Here is an 18,837-nt window from a genome sequence, read left to right on the forward strand (position 1 = left end):
TCCTTTGCTTCAGCTGTTGATACCTGATAATACAACAAAATATGTTCCCATATTGCAGTCCATTTTCATCTTTATTATATTTCCCATCCAAATAGATTTGCTCTTAAGGCCTGTCATTAATGGCATTTTGTTTGATCACTTGCCCTCAGTACTTTGCCTCAAAATGGCAAATCAAAATGGCCTCATTTTTGGTTTGAGATCAATTTGTGCTCATTACTGTTATGACCAAGATTGTTTCTTGAACATGTAATAACTACTTCTGTGTTTTTATATATGTTTTTTTCATATGTATATGACAAGAAACAGGTACAAATGAATTAGTGACATTGAAGTATACACGCCCACTGTCATCCTCTAAAATAGCAGTATGAACAGATGACATTAAAAAAAATTGAAACATTATGATCACAAATAATGTAGAGACTGAACACCTCAGATTTACTTATTTGGCTTTGTATAAAAGAAAATCGAAACACAAAGATCATAATGATAATCGTTTTATTTTCATGTCTGTGCATGTAAAATTTTAAAAAAGATTACTGAAACCATTAAGCAAGGTGCAAGGTGTCAACATTTCAAACAGAAACCAGATCAAATCTAAGTATTATGTCTCTTAGAAGGATCTTCATTTTCAGAAAGATCTTCAGAGTCAAGAGTTAATTGTAGGGTACTGTTGATCACAACTAATGTAGAGACTGAACACCTCAGGTTTATTTATTTGTTTTTTAGTAAAGAAAATCCAGATCATAACGACAATCACTTTATTTTTCATGTGCATATAAGATAAGATTACTGAAAATGTGAAGCAAATCAAGACGGTTTCAGCATTTCAAACAGATGCCGGATTTCAAATCTAAGCATTACGTCTGCTAGAAAGATATTCATTTTATATCACAGAGTGTATTATTATCACCTGCTTCAATAAGGAAAGCAAACACCTGTTGGGTGTTGAACTGACCATTTATTCTGTATCCGCATGGAATTTTCTTAATTTACAGAGTATGCATTTATGTAATTGCGCAAAATACAGGGTAGAAATCTGATAGTTAAAAAGTTTACTATTTACAAACATTTTACTATTCTTTAATGGAAAATCACACCGTTAGAGCATATTATGATGAGTTTTACATGTGAGCTGTATCAGCATTAAAAATGGGTATGAGAGGGGGCCAGAGAAGACTATGCTTAAGAGACAGAATGCCCAGGCTTGGGAATACAGCAACACACACACACACACACACACACACACACACACACACACACAACATACAGACATACAGAATGCAAATACACTTACACAGACATACATAGATATACAAACTCAAACATATATACACGTTTAGATCACTTCATCCAGAGTTCACTCACTAATTTGTTTTTATTTACCATTCAAAGGCCAGGTTTTTCCATGCTTCAGATGATATGGACAAAGTTTGCAAAAATGGAAGCTTTTTTTATTCAGACCAAAGACTGCATAGTATCTCAAAACCACAACAAACTTTTCATCCCTTAAACCATAAATCAGTGGGCTCAGACAACGTGGTGCTAACACAAATATAATGAAATTGGAGTATCTAACATTAATAAACAGCATATAGTCAATCTTCATAACAGCCATCTCTACATAAGGGCTCAACAGTTGAATCAAACAGAGGAGCAATTGAAAGGCATGAAGAACCACAGTCCTGAGACCCTTGGAGGCAGATTTCTTGTTGCTTGATGCTCCTTTGGCAGCTGCCATGATTTTAACATAGGTGAAGCCTATGGTAATAGACATGATCAAAAAGTAAAACTGAAATAATACAGCTCTGAATTGTGCCTGCCAATTGTGTATGATCATCATCTCCAAACTGCAGATCAGGTATGAGGAAAAAAATTTGAGAGGAACAGAGACAGCAAATATAAGAAATACAATCAATGCAGGGATGCCTGCAAGACACCAGATGAGGACAAGGCCTAGCAGCCTGGTTCTAGCGGTGGAGATGCTGGCGTGTCTCAGAGGCATGCAGATGGCCACATAGCGTTCCAGGCACATTGCCACCAGGGTCAGTGGTGTGCTTAATAAAAGCCAGACCATGATGGTGCACATTATCACACAGGGAATGCAGGGGACTGGGATCTGGAAGTAACTCCCAATCAGAGCCAAGTCTGTAAACACCATGAGGGCAGAGTCTGTGATCAATGTCTGCGCAAACAAAATGTAGCGAGTGTCAGTTCGAAAGGCCTCCTTTTTGAAGAAGGTGCATATCATGAGGCAGTTCACGTAGAGGAAAATTCCCACCATTACCTGCATCAGCACTATCTTCTCATTCCAAGATCGAGATAGGAGGGGTGCAGGAATATTGCTCAGGTTAGTGTATTGAGGGATAGTTTGAGCCATTGTGTTTCTTGAGAAAAGACAGAAGAGAAAAGAGTGAATGAATGTAAATCATAATTAATCCATTTCTTAAAGAAAAACTGTGCAGTTCTCTAGTTCAAATAAAGTATGTATGTAAATTTTTAATTAAACAGTATAGTAAGTATCGGAACTGTAAAGGTTTGAAGAGCTTCTGCTCATTAAACATATCTGCTCTAAATATTATAATAAAAAACAGGTTTAATCAAAGTGATGAAATATGACTGTGTTCTATTATACAAGATACCAATAGTAAAAAAAAAACTATTTTCCTACATTGAGAACTTATTTTACATCACTTAATAAAACCTTGAAATAAATGAATAAAAAATAAATGTATTGAAAATTGAAACATTTGGCTCAAACCTAAAACTTAGAAACACTAACTTCCTTGCATATTATCCTCACAAATGTATTATACTGCCTGACTAGACAGTAAAAACACAAAATTTTCTCAAATATTACTACAGTTGAGAAAGTCCATCAAAATGAATGAAATAGGAGCTGTAAACACAATATCATCTGATATATTCCACACAGACCTGTTCGTTTAAAAGAGGTTTTCTAATCAACATGTCACTACCTTTCAGATCCTTCGGCTATGTCCTTAAGCAACACTTTTAAGACAATCGTTTCAACAACATGCATGTATATATACTGAATCTCTTCTAGACTGGCTAAATGATGTAAGCATGTTGTGCTGACTAACTGTTTACAGTTGCTTGTCTTGGCAACAGTTGCTGATGTCATCCTCATGAAAAATCAGTAGCAGCTAAATGCAGCCTCAGTGGAAAATGGAGGTGAACAGAACAATAGCCTAGAACAACTGGGTCCATTTTTAATGAGATTGTGTGCCCAATGTATTTATTACTTACCTGGTCTAAATGGGAAAATGCATGATATGTCAATTGAGCGATCAATCATGATTTTATTTGATATAGTCCTTTTTTGCAATTGAGATGGTTACAACGCATGGTACATGTAGAATGGCAGGTTTTTCCAGAGGGAATAAAAAATGGAAAACTCAGGCCATTTGAGGAAGAAAATGAAAAATGAAAAAAATGAAAAACTCCAGTTGTAGGTGGGGAAAGATTTATTTTGGCATTCCATCCTAATTGAAGGGCAACACAGTATGCATTAGCATGCTAGGTTGCTCCTAAAAGCCATGTGGTTCAGCTGCACGTTAGCAGATTAGCACATGGCTGCTGATGGTTATTGTTTTCATTGTACAAAAAGGTATGGACATTCATGCGTGTGGCATGTTATCAGCATTCCATGTACTGGTGTATGTGGATATCCTACAGCATAGCGTTTGGTATGTGCCGTAGAAAATTCCGGCTAACTGGACACCCTTCAGTCATTTATGCTGACCCCGGTGTGGTTGTATGTTCCATTGTGCAGAATAAATGCTGAATGCACCATTCACCTCATCTCCCGCACAACACCTGGGGCAGCGGGCAGGACTAAGAAGGAGAAGTCACATCTAAAACACTTAATGTTCCAAAAATACAAGCCACTCTCTGTGATAAACTGTAAAAGATACTTATGAAGGCAAAAACAATGGATGACAGTCCGTAGCAACAGGACTGCGATCAGCAACTCATAGCAACAGAACTGTGGTTGATACTGAAAATCGAAGTGGCTGATTTCTTCTTACAATCAAAGGGCATATTGGTTTAACAATGTGGAAGTATCAATAAATCAAAATTCATATATAACTATGGGAAGAACAAAGTTTATTTCATGCTTATGAATGACATCTCCAAGTGGCAACAAATAAAGTGAGAACAGCAATGGCCCAAGGACTGATCTATTAAAATAGCTCTGTGGCTATTTATTAACTTTAGAAATATCATTGAGTTGCATGTGGTGGAATCTGTGAGATAGGTATACATTCAGCCAGGAGAACATGCTTTTCTTTACACCAATTATGCATTTATGTTTGTTCAAAGCATCAGGTGATTTATTGTGTAGAAGGGAGCATCCAGGTCAAGAAGCACAAATATAAAGAGACAGTTATGGTCAGATGACAGGAGTAGGTCATTAACCTTAATGAGAGCTGTCTCTGTGCAGTGACCAGGTCTAAAACCTGACTGAAGGGATTCCCAGAAATTACTGGAGTTTAGGAAGGAGGAGGAAATCTAGGAGCTGTCCAGCTATAGCTTTCTCCAAAATATTTTGCTAGGAAGGAGATAACTAATTATAGTCCGTCGTTCCTAAGATTTTTGTGGATCTCATTCATCTCAGACCAACTCTGCCTGTCTTTCTCAGTTCTTTGTGCCTCTCCCCATGACAGATTCATTTCTTTCAGTTCCTCCTCAATGGTCCTCCGCCATCTGGATCTAGATTTGGTTTATTTTTCGAAAGGGCTCCATTATGGCTAGTTTGAGAGGTTTACACATGTAGCCTGATGATGTGTTAATTAGTAGAATAGGCTGACAAAGAACAGACAGATTTTTCAATCATTTGAGTGCAATTGCATCAAGTGAATATGTAAGTGATTTACATGACATAATTAGTCTCTCCAGTTCATTGTGTTCAACAGAGGAAAAAGACTCAATATGGAGTAGCTTTAAATGAGACCTCAGGCCCTTGCAGAGATAATGAGGTAAAGGTAAGAGAGAGTGTGGAAATTTCTTCTCTTATTTGTTCCATTTTTTATCAATGGAGTTTTCATGAAATTGTTAGTCAGTTGAACAAAGGTGTAAAAGAGGAATCTGGGATGTTATGATTTACTTTCCTCAACTTTGTTTGAAAAGTACAACATTGAGGCTTGTGAGGAAGCTGGCTGACACGTATCCTCAAACAACAGAAGGAATAAATTAAAAAAATAAATAAATACATAAAATGAAAAGCAAAGAAACTCAGCCTAGGCCACGAGCGCCACAAGCTGCTCACAAAAGTCTCTGAGCAGTACCTACACACCTGTATTTAATGTGCCTCTGATTAGGCAGGTGTGGTCAATTAACCAATGGCTGGCTTCACATGCACACAGATAATTACAGTGACAAACCATTACACAATCAACAATTAACAGATTTGGTTGCAATTGATGAAATGTGATCTGTAATTAGCAGGTTGAAATTGTATTAAAGACAAAGGGCCTTTGATTTAACATTTTAACAATTAACACTGACAATTAACATTCATTTCCTAGGGGACAGATGAAGTGTATGTTGGTATTGTAAAAGATGAACTTCCAAGCCAGAAAAAATACCTCTTTATTTGTTGAGCGCCATTTACTTTCGATTTTCTGATATGCTTGTTTAAGGGAATGTGTGTGATTTGTATACCAAGAGGACCGTTTTTTTATAATACCTTTTTTTATTTTAAGGGGGGTAACAAAGTCAAAGGTTCAACTAGGGACATTTCTAGCTATTGAAAAGATACGGGGCTAAGTCAAATTTGCCTGGAGCTTGTCTTTTTTTTGAAGGGAGATTGGCATCGTTAGGTTGGGGAGGTTATATCTACATTCATGATAATTAAATATTATCACACCTTCGGACGCAAGTCAAGTTCTGCTCTGTTACACAGTCTGTTGTTTTGCTATAAATTCCTCCTTTTTCAGGGCGAAAATATTCGGGGCTAGACTTAAAATATTCGGGGCTATAGCCCTGAATGATCGGACCTAACGACGCCACTGGGTTCAACATAGGGTATTGTTAAAAACAACCAAACAATCATCAGCTGAAGCTGAACTATGTCTTCTTCCTTCCTCTTGGTATAGTTTGGGTTAATCACAATATTTGATTACAGTATTCACACCTGTCGGTATTGTTCAACTGTTCAACAGTACGCTTCAGCTAGTCATTTTGACTAACTAATCTGACACAACTAACATACAGTTTCTGAATTTATTGTGACATTTTTTTAAACAAATACAAAACCATCACTAACTACAAGTAAAGCCCTAGCTTTGACTACAAGTAAAGCCCATAGCTTTAGCTATGATATGCTAAAGCTCAAAATCTTGATTTTGTCTTTGATAATGTCGTAAAACAGCTCATGTTCCTATCCAAACAGTTAATCATTTGATATACTGTCTAATCATCCATGTGATAGAAATAAAGGGGAATTACTATATCATTAATGCATCAAGATACTTTGGTTCCGTAGGAATTCTGAGTGAATGAAGTGCTGTCAGTGACAAAGCAGTATCACTTACAAAAATTATCTCAAACACAGGCAACAAAGCATTGCCCTCTTTTCATCCAATCTTTGAAACCACCAATTGAACATGGAGGGCAGCTCACTGCAATAACTCTTACACATACACAGGAACTGCTGAAACAAGGTCCATGGACTACTTCAAAAAAAATCATTTAAAACCAATAGCTAATGTCAGTGTAACACAACTACAACTCCCACAGTGTACTACAGGAGAGCCAAAGCTGATTGGAGGATTGATGCATTACTGATGACAACTTAGCAATCTCTCAAATTCTGAGAAGCCTTTATGATCTTGGACAGCAGTGGCTTCACGATTGTGCACACACATGATCTCGACTGCACGTGTCCAGCAAACCATGCAGAATCCATTACTGCTTTAGGCTTTCCTGGCACCTGTTCCTCACAGCTGAGTCTTTGAACTATTACGTTTTAGCAGAGATGCGATTCATTTTGCAACTGGCATAATATATCAGGACAATGAAAAACTTTTTATCCCTGAGACCATAGATGAGTGGACTCAGGGCCCTTGAGATGATGGTGAAAACAGTGTAGTTGAAGAATCGGATGGTCAGGTAGTTCTGCGGACTGTTCTCCAGCACGAAATTCTCGATGTAGGGGCACAGAATGTCAATCATGCAGAGGAAAAGCTGCAGTGAGTGGAGCAGGAGCGTGCGTCGTCCCTTTGACGCAGATTCCTTGTTATCTCCAGATGCAGCCTTCGCTGCCAGCATGATTTTCACATAGCAAAACACTATGATGGCCACAATTACTGCAAAGTCCACCTGGCAGCTGATGGCCCGGAAGAAGCGATGCCACTTGACCAGCATCATGATCTCGTAGTGGCAGAAGCTCGGCTCTGAAAAGTAACCCACCGGGGCTGTAGCGATGAGGATGAAGAGGTCAATAAAGGGATAGAGGGAGCTGAAGGCCAAGATGATGATGATAACAACAATAGTCCTGCCAGTGCTGGAGATCTCAGCATGTCTCAGTGGCATACAGATGGCCACATAGCGCTCCAAGCACATGGCGGTGATTGTGAATGGCGTGCAGTTGGTGACGATCTCCATGACCATGCAGAGTGGGATGCACAGACCCACGGGCGGCAGCACGTAGAAGTAGGACAGCAGCACCGCCAGGTCTGAGAGCAGCAGGAAGATGGAGTCCACCAGCAGGGTGTGGGCGAACAGGACGTAACGCATGTTGCCCCGGAACACCTGCTTACTGAAGAACGTGAAGAGCATGAGGCCATCAATGTAGATGAAGAGCCACACCAGCACCTGCACTGTGGCCATCCTCAGTATCACGGTCACATGATCAGCAATCCTGAGAATCAGCTCCTCACTGCTGCTGTTCTGAACCATGGCTCATACGGCTGCAGGCTTTCAGAAAAAAAAAAAACATAAAAAATGAATAAAATCCAAGTTTTTCATGAGAAATGAACAAACTGATAAATAATAGTACATAATAGTCTGGAACAATTAATAAAACTGTGTCTACATTTTGTTGTTAAAACAAATGTAGTATTCCAAATTCCAAATTGTAACAGCATATCTCAACCACAATGCTGGGCTCTCAGTGTATCTTGATTTTTGTTGCAACTGAGATTTGATTATGGAGTTCTATGAAGTATCATCTAAACTTGACATCACTTGACATCTCATTACTCCTGTGGTTATTTACATAAACAAAGAGTGCAAACAGCTCTACCAACAATTTCTTTCTCAACGATGTCAAATAAAGATTGGTATTTAATTGACAGCTTAATCAAAACTAATTCATTCACTTCAAGGCTCAGCTGGAAAGAAAAGAGTCACCAGGACCAGGGATGAGAAGCATTACCGTAGAAGAAAATTCAGATTCTGACTGCTGCTTGATTGCACTTAAAAATAATATACATTTATGTTGCCATAAAAATACATGATTAAGTAATAAGCAGTTCACTTTCAAAAAACATTGTTATATCATTCTAAATTGTATTATAGCTTGTACTGTATACCAGCACAGGTGCATTGATTCTGGGTGTACCAAAAATTATAGCAAAAATTATTTATATAGATCCATGAAATATTACACTATATTACTCCTTAATTTTTTAATGTCTTAATTTGGTATTCCTACTAGCGCTTTTCAGAACCTTATGTATTTGCATTAATCAGATTTAATTATTTAGATAAGGTCTCTGATACACAATAAAGAATAACAAATTACTATGTATTTGTCCAAATAGTCCAATTTTAACATATATATCAGAAATAAAGCAAATTTCACAATATTAATATTAAGGTTAATACTAAGAGTGATAACAAATACAAACACTATTAACACATTCAAAACATCCTTAATGAAATAACTGACCAAAATAACACTAACATGTTTACCTATTGCTTGGTTTTAGTTGAACTTCAGTTTTTTAAATGAAATATGTATTGTTAAATGATATAAATCAGTAATACATTCAACGCATTATTACCTTTAACATATGTGCTCAGATCCTCAGCAAAAGCATGAATAACCAAAAGCTCTGTGTTATATAGTCTTATGAGCAGGTTTTCTGCCCAATGGCCTTAGAGGGATATATTTTGCATATTGTCATGCTGTTGACAAAACCTGGAACAATGGCCCATTGAGGGTACATGTTTGCTGTATGGAACTAATTAAGAAGCTTTCAAACATGAATTCAGGTGTAATAATATTATTCCAGTATGATATCATAACCTTTCAAAGACTGATTAATTAATAGGGCTTTGGATAGTTATTATTTGGAGGGATTAGGCTTTCTTTGACTTATGCAATATGTTTGCAAATGTTACTAATACAGAGAGAGGTAGACTTGGAGGTTGTAGATGTGTGACGCTAGCTTTAGCTGTACAGTGTCCATTTTCCTGGAGAATGGCCCTGATCAATGCCAGGTAACATATTCATTACTTACAGTACATTTAACATTTGACCTGAAATCAGATACCCACTCAGGGTATCTTTTCAGTTCACTACTAGAGGGGTGTTTATTTAGGCAGGGGGAGGGGATGGTTGTTGTCAGGATAGTTACAGGTGGTACAGGTACTAGGTGTGGTACTAGACATAGAGTCAGAGGGTTGTGTGGTCCCACTAATCATCCCACCCGGCTGGCTGAAATCTCACATAGAAAACCTCCTGGACAGAGGCCTAAGAGGCCCAGGATCAGCAGACATAAGGTTGGGGGGGAGAGGTTGTTGTTTGACCTTCTCTCCTCTAAATCACTGCTGCACATCTTTACCTCCACATGAAGAAGTCAGTAATATGTTTACGAGATTAAATGTGAGTGGGGAGGTTGAGACACGTGGTTATGGCCCATTTCCAATCCAGTGTGTGCTGTGCCTTTCGATAATTATTACCAGGATGCTCCAGAGTACAGTAACAGCAGTTTGCCTCCTTAGCCTTCACCCCCACCCACCACACCACCACTCAATCCCCAGTCAAAGACACACTCATTAATTTTTAACAACAAACACCTGAGGCGTGCGCTTAATTGAGCAACTAACTTTGTTCTTTTGTTGGGAAAAACAAGCTTTCTCTATGGAGACGTGTAACATTGTTCCAGGGTTGGGTATATCTCCAGTATCTGTCAGGCCTCAGTGAGGAAGGCAATGCTTTTTCAGAAAGGTGTCATTTCTGACCTTTGTAGCCCGATTAAAACTGGTACCATACAACTGATACAGAAGTCCCACCTGTGTATACGTACTCCCACTATCGAGTATATATGTACAGCAGGCTAATATTCATGTTCCCCTACTAATCCTCTCCTAAAGATAGTGAGGGTGGGTTTCTGTATAAGCTCTAAACAGGCCTCAGTAAGGCAAACACTTGGAGTTCTTCAAAGTAAGACTTTGCTTTACAAATGAGCTTCACGTATTGTAAAGGGCCCATTTTATTTGACTTGATGCCCCTTATCTTTGTGCAGATCATAGCGTGCACATCAAACCTTACTTGAGTGAAATATGGAGTCCCATGAGGAGTTGTTCTTAGTTTGTTGTTTTTTCCAATACAGATGTTACCTCTTAGGAAGGCCTAAGTTGCCCTCTAAAATTTGTTTACACTTCTGACTGGTCTGACATCCTATTAAGCCAGGTTTCTTCTTTTTTATTGCTAGGGTTCACAGTTTTCTCCATTTGTTTGATTTTATGCATTTCAATTTTCCATGACCAGGAGGTTGACAGAGCAGCGGTTTCAAGCCAATTGGCATGTGACACTGCAAGATCTGACAATATGTCGATGATTTAGACTCAAGACTCAAGATTTCATGAATGAATGCCCACAAATTTCATGTTTGCATTTTATTTTGATTCTTTTACTTACTCTTGCTTTGAGAGATTTTTGATTTGAGATCACCTTGTGCCCATTACTGTTATCTCCAAGATTGTTTGTTGAACATGTAATACTAGTTCTGTGTTTTTATGTATGTATTTTACATATGTATATGACACGCTAAGAAACAGGTACAAATGAATTAGTGAAATTGAAGTACACATGGCCAATTTCATCCTCTAAAATAGCGGTATAAACAGATGACATTTAAAAAATTAAAACATTATGATCACAAATAATGTAGAGACTGAACACCTCAGATTTATTTATTTGGCTTTGTAGTAAAGAAAATTGAAACACAAAGATCATAATGACAATCATTTTATTTTGTATAAAAAAAATAAAACGATATGTTATATTTATATGTCTATGCATATCACGTTTTTAAAAAAGATTACTGAAACCATTAAGCAAGGTCTTTACGTTACAGGTTACGTTATAGGTATATATATATTACGTTATATGTTCACTCCTGTTCACTGTGTACATGAGTGTACAACTCAATAAAGCATGGGGGCTGCATCCTGAATCTTTTGAACAGAGTTTGGCTTTCTGTTAAATTGTGTAAAGATACACCAGGAAAACAACAAAAAAATTTGGTTTTTGTGCTGATGACACACAGCTACATGTCTAAGTGATGGCTGGTGAATATCTCCAGACTTGAAGTGTGTCTTAATGACATAAAGCTTTGCATGAGAGCAAACTATTTGCTACTAAATTTAGGCAAACACAAATTGATAGTCCCCAGAACAAAGAATACTCACTGTACTATGGCACTGGCCAATTTTGGGGTCAACTTCAATGGTCCCTTATCCACTCCAAATTTACTCGTTAAGGACCCTGGGGTTATAGGTGATCCAGTTCCCTTAATTCAGCTCCATGCAGAAAATATGTTTGGACTGACATTTTTATAGCTATGAAATTCAGTAAAACTAGGCCTTTTCTTCCAATGACAGAGACAGGAAAACTAGTTCATATATTTATTCTGTTTCAATTAGACTATTGTGATGCCCTTTCCAACAGAGATGTTTGATGCCACTAGGAGGACTCATGTATTTCTCCTATCTGTCCATGATGGAGATGATGTCCAACTTAAGTAGCTCCTTCTACATTTATTCATAACTAGGGGTCACTGTAGTAATAGTGTTTTGACTTTCCAGTGACTCTTTTGGATGTGTGCTGCTGTTGGTTACAAGCGATCTAAGCACATGCAAGACAAGCTCCATGCCATCCTCCATTAGGGTATCTGGACTGTATACCATTACATTACATTTACATTATTATCTTTTAGCAGATGCTCTTGTCCAGAGTGACTTACATAGGTTATAATTTTTAAATGTTATCCATTGATACAGCTGGATATTTTCTGAGGCAATTCTGGGTTCAGTACCTTACTGAAGGGTAGAGCAGCCTCAGCTGGGAATTGAACCAGCAACCTTTCAGTTACAAGTCCTGCTCCTTTCCCACTATGCTACACTGCTGCCAGTGTACCAATGACAAGTGATGCAGGAGTGAGCAGCCTGATAGTCATGGACGGGCCTCTAAAGGTGTCTGTGACCACTACCTGAAGCTGCACAGACAAGAGCAGACAACACAGACAATCAGAATCAGATTTATTGGCCAAGAACGTTAGCGCACACAAGGGATTTGACTCCGTCTGTTCGTGTCTCTCAGCAGTACAGACAATATACAGAATATACAGAGACAGTATACAGAGACAATGTACATCTTATTTACAGACAACATACACAATATACAAGCAATATATACAGATTATATAAAAGACAAAAAATAAACATAAAGTGTAAGTGTGTGTGGTGGTGCAAGCAACAATAATGGCATAGCAGATGATACTGCTCAGCTATTCATGAGGGTGATGGCATGAGGAAAGATACTGCTACTGTGTCTGTTTCCCTGCACATTTCCTGGTTCTTGAAGAGTACAAGTCCTGGAGGGTGGGCAGGTGAGCACCAATGATTTTTTCTGCTGTCCTTACTGTTTGCTGTAGTCTGTTCCTATCCTGATTTGTGTCTGCTCCGAACTGGACCGTGATGGATGTGCACAAGACAGATTCAATGACTGTGGTGTAGAACTGGCTCAACAGCTCCTGTGGCAGACAGACTGATTTAACGCCAAGCTGAAGTCCACAAACAGGATCCTTGCATATGTTCCTGGGCAGTCAAGGTGTTGCAGGATGTAGTGCAGTCCCATGTTGACTGCGTCATCCACTGCTCTGTTTGCCCGGCAGGCAAACTGCAGGGGGTCCAGCAGGTGTCCTGTGACGTTCTTCAGGTGGGGCAACACCAGTCGATCAAAGGACTTCATGACCACAGACGTTAGAGCGACAGGCCTGTAGTCATTCAGTCCTGTGATGGAGGGTTTCTTGGGGACCGGGATGAAGGTGGAGCGTTTGAAGCAGGCAGGGACTTCACACAGCTCCAGGGATCTGTTGAAGATCCGTGTGAAGATTGGAGCCAGTTGGTCAGCACAAGCTTTGAGACAGGAGGGGGAGACACCGTCTGGACCCGGTGCTTTCCTGGTTTTCTGTCTCTGGAAGAGCCAGCTCACATCCTCTTCACATGTCTTGAATGCAGCCTGAGTATCGGAGGGGGGGGGGGGGGGGGGGGTAGGGGGGTTGCCAGAGGGGTGATGGGGGCTATTGTCGTTGGGCTGGAGTGGTGAGGGGTGTGAATTTGTCCCTCTCAAACCTGCAGTAGAAGACATTCAGGTTGTCAGGCAGGTCTTTGTTTGCCTCAGCAGGGGGGGATGGTCTTCTGTAGTTCGTGATGTCTTGCAGGCCTCTCCACACTGACGTAGGGTAGTTGGCTGAAAACCTGTTTTTCAGCTTTTCAGTATAGCTTCTTTTAGCCTCTCTGATCTCCTTTGTAAGTGAGTTTCTGGCCTGCTTGTACAGGGATCTATCCCCACTTCTGTAGGCATCCTCCTTGGCCAGACAGAGTTGTCTTAGTCTGGCTGTGAACCATGAACAGAGCGATATGCATTTTTAAGAACTGTGTAGCAGTGGTCCAGTGTTACTAAACCTGGTGGGACAATTAATATTCTGTCTATATTTTGGTAGTTTGTGGTTTGATTTTGCTCTGCTAAAGTCCCCAAGGATTATGAAAAGTGCGTCCATGTATTTTTGTTCCAAGCCGGTTATCTGATCGGCCAGGGTTTGCAATGCGTCACTCACGCTGGCCTAGGGTGGGATGTAAACACCGACCAGGATGAAGGAGGAAAACTCCTGCGGTGAATAAAATGGCTTGCAGTTTATGAAAAATGCCCCCAAGTTCGGGCTGCAGTATTTACTTAGCACCGTGACATCTGTACACCAACCTTCATTAATGTAGAAGCAAATTCTGCCGCCTTTCGTTTTCCCTGATAGCTCCGTTACGCGATCTGCTCGGTGTAGGTGGAAGCCCTCAGGTGTAATCCACTGTCGGGGGTGGATCCGCCGAGCCAGGTTTCAGTGAAACAAAGGGCAGCAGACCGTGCAAAGTCCTTGTTCGTCCCATTGAGGAAAAGCAGCTCGTCCATTTTGTTGGGCAAGGAGTGGAGATTCGCCAGGTGAATTGATGGTACCGCAGTTTTCGAAATCCCCGCTGTCTGAGTTTCACTAGAGCACTGGCGCGCTTCCCCCATCTACGTCTCCTCCATGCCCCACAGAGAGCTGCTGTTCCTCCAACCAAGATCTCCAAAAAACTTTCCGGTTTTACGAAAACTGGTGAAAAACTACCTGGAGTGAACTGCCTGATGTTAAGCAATTCTTCTCTAGTGAAAGTAATCGGGTTTGAGTAACCGAACACACAGAGAATAAACAAAAACAAAGAAAGTACTAGAAAGCGCTGTACCGAGGCTGCCATCCGTGGCGCCATCTTCTATCCTAATTCTGAGTTTGTCATTTCAGAAACATTTTTTTAACTTTTCAATATTCCTTCCCTCCCCTTTTTCACTCCACCACTGGACAGCAGTGGCTTCACAAGAGATAAACACACCTCAAGTTCATTTATGTAATGTGATAAAACATAATATGAGATACCTGCACATATTACAGCACAGGGAAGCATTTCATATTCTCAGAAACATTTTATTGACATCCATATCTCTTCAAAACACACCAAATACAGCTACATCTCCCATATTATGTCCTCATTGGGACATGATCTGAGGTGCATGTGTGCAACAGGCCATGCAGAATCCATTATTCTTCCTCTGGGCTTTGCTGGCACCTGCTTCTGACACCTGAGTTTTTGAGCTTCTAGGTTTCTGCTGAAATGCGATTCATCTTGCAACTGGCGTAATATATCAGCACAATGAAAAACTTTCGATCCCTGAGACCATAGATGAGTGGACTCAGGGCCCTTGAAAAGATGGTGAAAATGGTGTAATTCAAGAATTGGACGGTCAGGTAGTTCTGCGGACTGTTCTCCAGCACATAAGTCTCGATGTAGGGGCACAGAATGTCAATCATGCAGAGGAAAAGCTGCAGTGAGTGGAGCAGGAGCGTGCGTCGTCCCTTTGACGCAGATTCCTTGTTATCTCCAGATGCAGCCTTGGCCGCCAGCATGATTTTCACATAACAGAACAGAATGATGACCACAATCACTGCGAAGTCCACCTGATAGTTGATGGCCCGCATGAGGCGATGCCACTTGGTAAGCATCATGATCTCGTAGTGGCAGAAGCTCGGCTCTGAAAAGTAACCCGCCGGGGCTGTAGCGATGAGAATGAAGAGGTCAATAAAGGGGTTGAGGGAGCTAAAGGCTGAGATGATGATGATAACGACAACGGTCCTGCTAGTGCTGGAGATCTCAGCATGTCGCAGTGGCATACAGATGGCCACATAGCGCTCCAAGCACATGGCAGTGATGGTCAGTGGCGTGCAGTTGGTGACGATCTCCATGACCATGCAGAGTGGGATGCACAGACCCACGGGCGGCAGTACGTAGAAGTGGGACAGCAGCACCGCCAGGTCTGAGAGCAGCAGGAAGATGGAGTCCACCAACAGGGTGTGGGCGAACAGGACGTAACGCATGTTGCCCCGGAACGCCTGCTTGCTGAAGAAGGCGGTGAGCATGAGGCCATCAATGTAGATGAAGAGCCACACCAGCACCTGCACTGTGGCCATCTTCAGCCTCTCAGTCACGTGGTCAGCAGTCCTGAGAATCAGCTGCTCACTGCTGCTGTTCTGAACCATGGCTCATACAGCTGCAGGCTATCAGCGAAAACAGAAAAAAGAATAGCGAAATATCCTTTGTTTTTCATTAGAAATTAGCAAACTTATCAACAACTAAAGGTAAGACATACATATGCCCACATCCATAATACTCTAAAACAATGAATAAACTTGTGTCTACATTTTGCTTTTAAAATAACTTAAAGAAAAATGTAGTTTGATAAAATTCCAAATTCCTCCCTCAACCCTGTTCCTGGGCACCCAGTGTATCTTGATTTTTGATCTGAGATTTGATTAAGGAGTTCTATGAAGTCTCATCTAAACTTAACATCACTTGACATCATATTACTCCTGTTATTTATTTTCATTCATTTATTCATTTATATAAACAAAGAGTGCAAACATCTCTAACAACAATTTCTTTCTCAACGATGTCAAATAAAGATTGGTATTTAATTGACAGCTTAATCAAAGGTAATTCATTCACTTCAAGACTCAGCTGGAAAGAAAAGAGTCATCAGAACCAGGGCTGAGAAGCATTATCTTAAAAGAAAATTCAGATTCTGACTGCTGCTTGATTGCACTATACTATACATTTATGTTGCCATAAAAATTACATGATTAAGTAATAAGCAGTTCACTTTCAAAAAACATTGTTATATCATTCTAAATTGTAATTATAGCTTGTACTGTATATCAGCACAGGTGCATTGATTCTATGAGTGTACCAAAAATTATAGCAAAAATTATTTATATAGATCCATGACAAATTATACTATATTCCTCCTTAATTTTTAATGTCTTAATTTGGTATTCCTACTAGCACTTTTCAGAACCTAATGTATTTACATTAATCAGATTAATTCTTTAGATAAGGTCTCTGATACACAATAAAGAATAAAAAATGACTATGTATTTGTCCAAATAGTCCAATTTTAACATATATATCAGAAATAAAGCAAATTTCACAATATTAATATTAAGGTTAATACTAAGAGTGATACCAAATACAAACACTATTAGCACACTCAAAACATCCTTAATGAAATAACTGACCAAAATAACATTAACATGTTTACCTATTGCTTGGTTTTAGTTGAACTTTTTTAAATGAAATATGTATTGTTAAATGATATAAATCAGTGAATACATTCAACGCATTATTACCTTTAACATATGTGCTCAGATCCTCAGCAAAAGCATGAATAACCAAAAGCTCTGTGTTATATAGTCTCATGAGCAGGTTTTCTGACCAATGGCCTTAGAAGGGTATATTTTGCTTATTGTCATGCTGTTGACAAAACCCGGAACAATGGCCCATTGAGGGTACATGTTTGCTGTATGGGACTAATTAAGAAGCTTTCAAACATGAATTCAGGTGTAATAATATCATTCCAGTATGATATCATAGCCTCTCAAAGACTGATTAATTAATAGGGCTTTGGATAGTTATTATTTGGATCTGTTGCAAGGGATTAGGCTTTCTTTGACTTATGTCAATATGTTTGCAAATGTTACTAATATAGGGAGAGGTAGACTTGGAGGTTGTAGATGTGTGACACTAGCTTTAGCTGTACAGTGTCCATTTTCCTGGAGAATGGCCCTGATCAATGCAAGGTAACATATTTATTACTTACAGTACATTTAACATTTGACCTGTAATCAGATACCCACTCAGGCCGTCTTTTCAGTTCACTACTAGAGGGGTGTTTATTTAGGCAGGGGGAGGGGATGGTTGTTGTCAGGATAGTTACAGGTGCTACAGGTACTAGATGTGGTACTAGACATAGAGCCAGAGGGTTGTGTGTTCCCACTAATCATCCCACCCAGCTGGCTGAAATCTCACATAGAAAACATCCTGGACAGAGGCCTAAGAGGCCCAGGATTAGCAGACGTAAGGTTGGAGGGGAGAGGTTGTTGTTTGACTTTCTCTCCTCTAAATCACTGGGGCACATCTTTACCTCCACATGAAGAAGTCAGTAATATGTTTACGAGATTAAATGTGAGTGGGGAGGTTGAGACACGTGGTTATGGCGCATTTCCAATCCAGTGTGTGCTGTGCCTTTCGATAATTATTACCAGGATGCTCCAGAGTACAGTAACAGCAGTTTGCCTCCTCAGCCTTCACCCCCCCACCCACCACCCCACCACTCAATCCCCAGTCAAAGACACACTCATTAATGTTTAATAACAAACACCTGAGGCGTGCGCTTAATTGAGCAACTAACTTTGTTCTTTTGTTGGGAAAAACAAGCTTTCTCTGTGGAGACGTGTAACATTGTTCCAGGGTTGGGTATATCTCCAGTATCTGTCAGGCCTCAGTGAGGAAGGCAATGCTTTTTCAGAAAGGTGTCATTTCTGACCTTTGTAGCCCGATTAAAACTGGTACCATACAACTGATACAGAAGTCCCACCTGTGTATACGTACTCCCACTATCGAGTATATATGTACAGCAGGCTAATATTCATGTTCCCCTACTAATCCTCTCCTAAAGATAGTGAGGGTGGGTTTCTGTATAAGCTCTAAACAGGCCTCAGTAAGGCAAACACTTGGAGTTCTTCAAAGTAAGACTTTGCTTTATAAATGAGCTTCACGTATTGTAAAGGGCCCATTTTATTTGACTTGATGCCCCTTATCTTTGTGCAGATCATAGCGGGCACCTCAAACCTTACTTGAGTGAAATATGGAGTCCCATGAGGAGTTGTTCTTTGTTTGTTGTTTTTTTCAATGTTATCAATTCTGAAGGCATAGTAT

At 39.8% G+C, this 18,837-nt stretch overlaps 3 protein-coding genes across 3 annotated transcripts; all 3 read right to left on the reverse strand.

Annotated features, from left to right (window-relative positions):
- Positions 1–1,378: 1,378 nt before the first annotated feature.
- On the reverse strand, positions 1,379–2,380 carry LOC118783790 (odorant receptor 131-2-like). Its single transcript, XM_036537748.1, has one exon. It carries the CDS (start codon positions 2,378–2,380, stop codon positions 1,379–1,381), a length of 1,002 nt encoding a protein of 333 aa, XP_036393641.1.
- Positions 2,381–6,987: 4,607 nt separating this feature from the next.
- On the reverse strand, positions 6,988–7,926 carry LOC118783791 (odorant receptor 131-2-like). Its single transcript, XM_036537749.1, has one exon. It carries the CDS (start codon positions 7,924–7,926, stop codon positions 6,988–6,990), a length of 939 nt encoding a protein of 312 aa, XP_036393642.1.
- A 7,238-nt stretch (positions 7,927–15,164) lies between these two features.
- On the reverse strand, positions 15,165–16,103 carry LOC118783793 (odorant receptor 131-2-like). The gene has a single exon (XM_036537750.1). It carries the CDS (start codon positions 16,101–16,103, stop codon positions 15,165–15,167), a length of 939 nt encoding a protein of 312 aa, XP_036393643.1.
- Positions 16,104–18,837: the final 2,734 nt, after the last annotated feature.

The sequence above is a fragment of the Megalops cyprinoides genome, chromosome 9 (assembly GCF_013368585.1).
Source record: "Megalops cyprinoides isolate fMegCyp1 chromosome 9, fMegCyp1.pri, whole genome shotgun sequence".
NCBI lineage: Eukaryota > Metazoa > Chordata > Actinopteri > Elopiformes > Megalopidae > Megalops > Megalops cyprinoides.

Bases quoted from the DNA above. Each gene is read 5' to 3' on its own strand.
- LOC118783790 (XM_036537748.1), bottom strand. From the start codon at position 2,380: ATGGCTCAAACTATCCCTCAATACACTAACCTGAGCAATATTCCTGCA.
- LOC118783791 (XM_036537749.1), bottom strand. From the start codon at position 7,926: ATGGTTCAGAACAGCAGCAGTGAGGAGCTGATTCTCAGGATTGCTGAT.
- LOC118783793 (XM_036537750.1), bottom strand. From the start codon at position 16,103: ATGGTTCAGAACAGCAGCAGTGAGCAGCTGATTCTCAGGACTGCTGAC.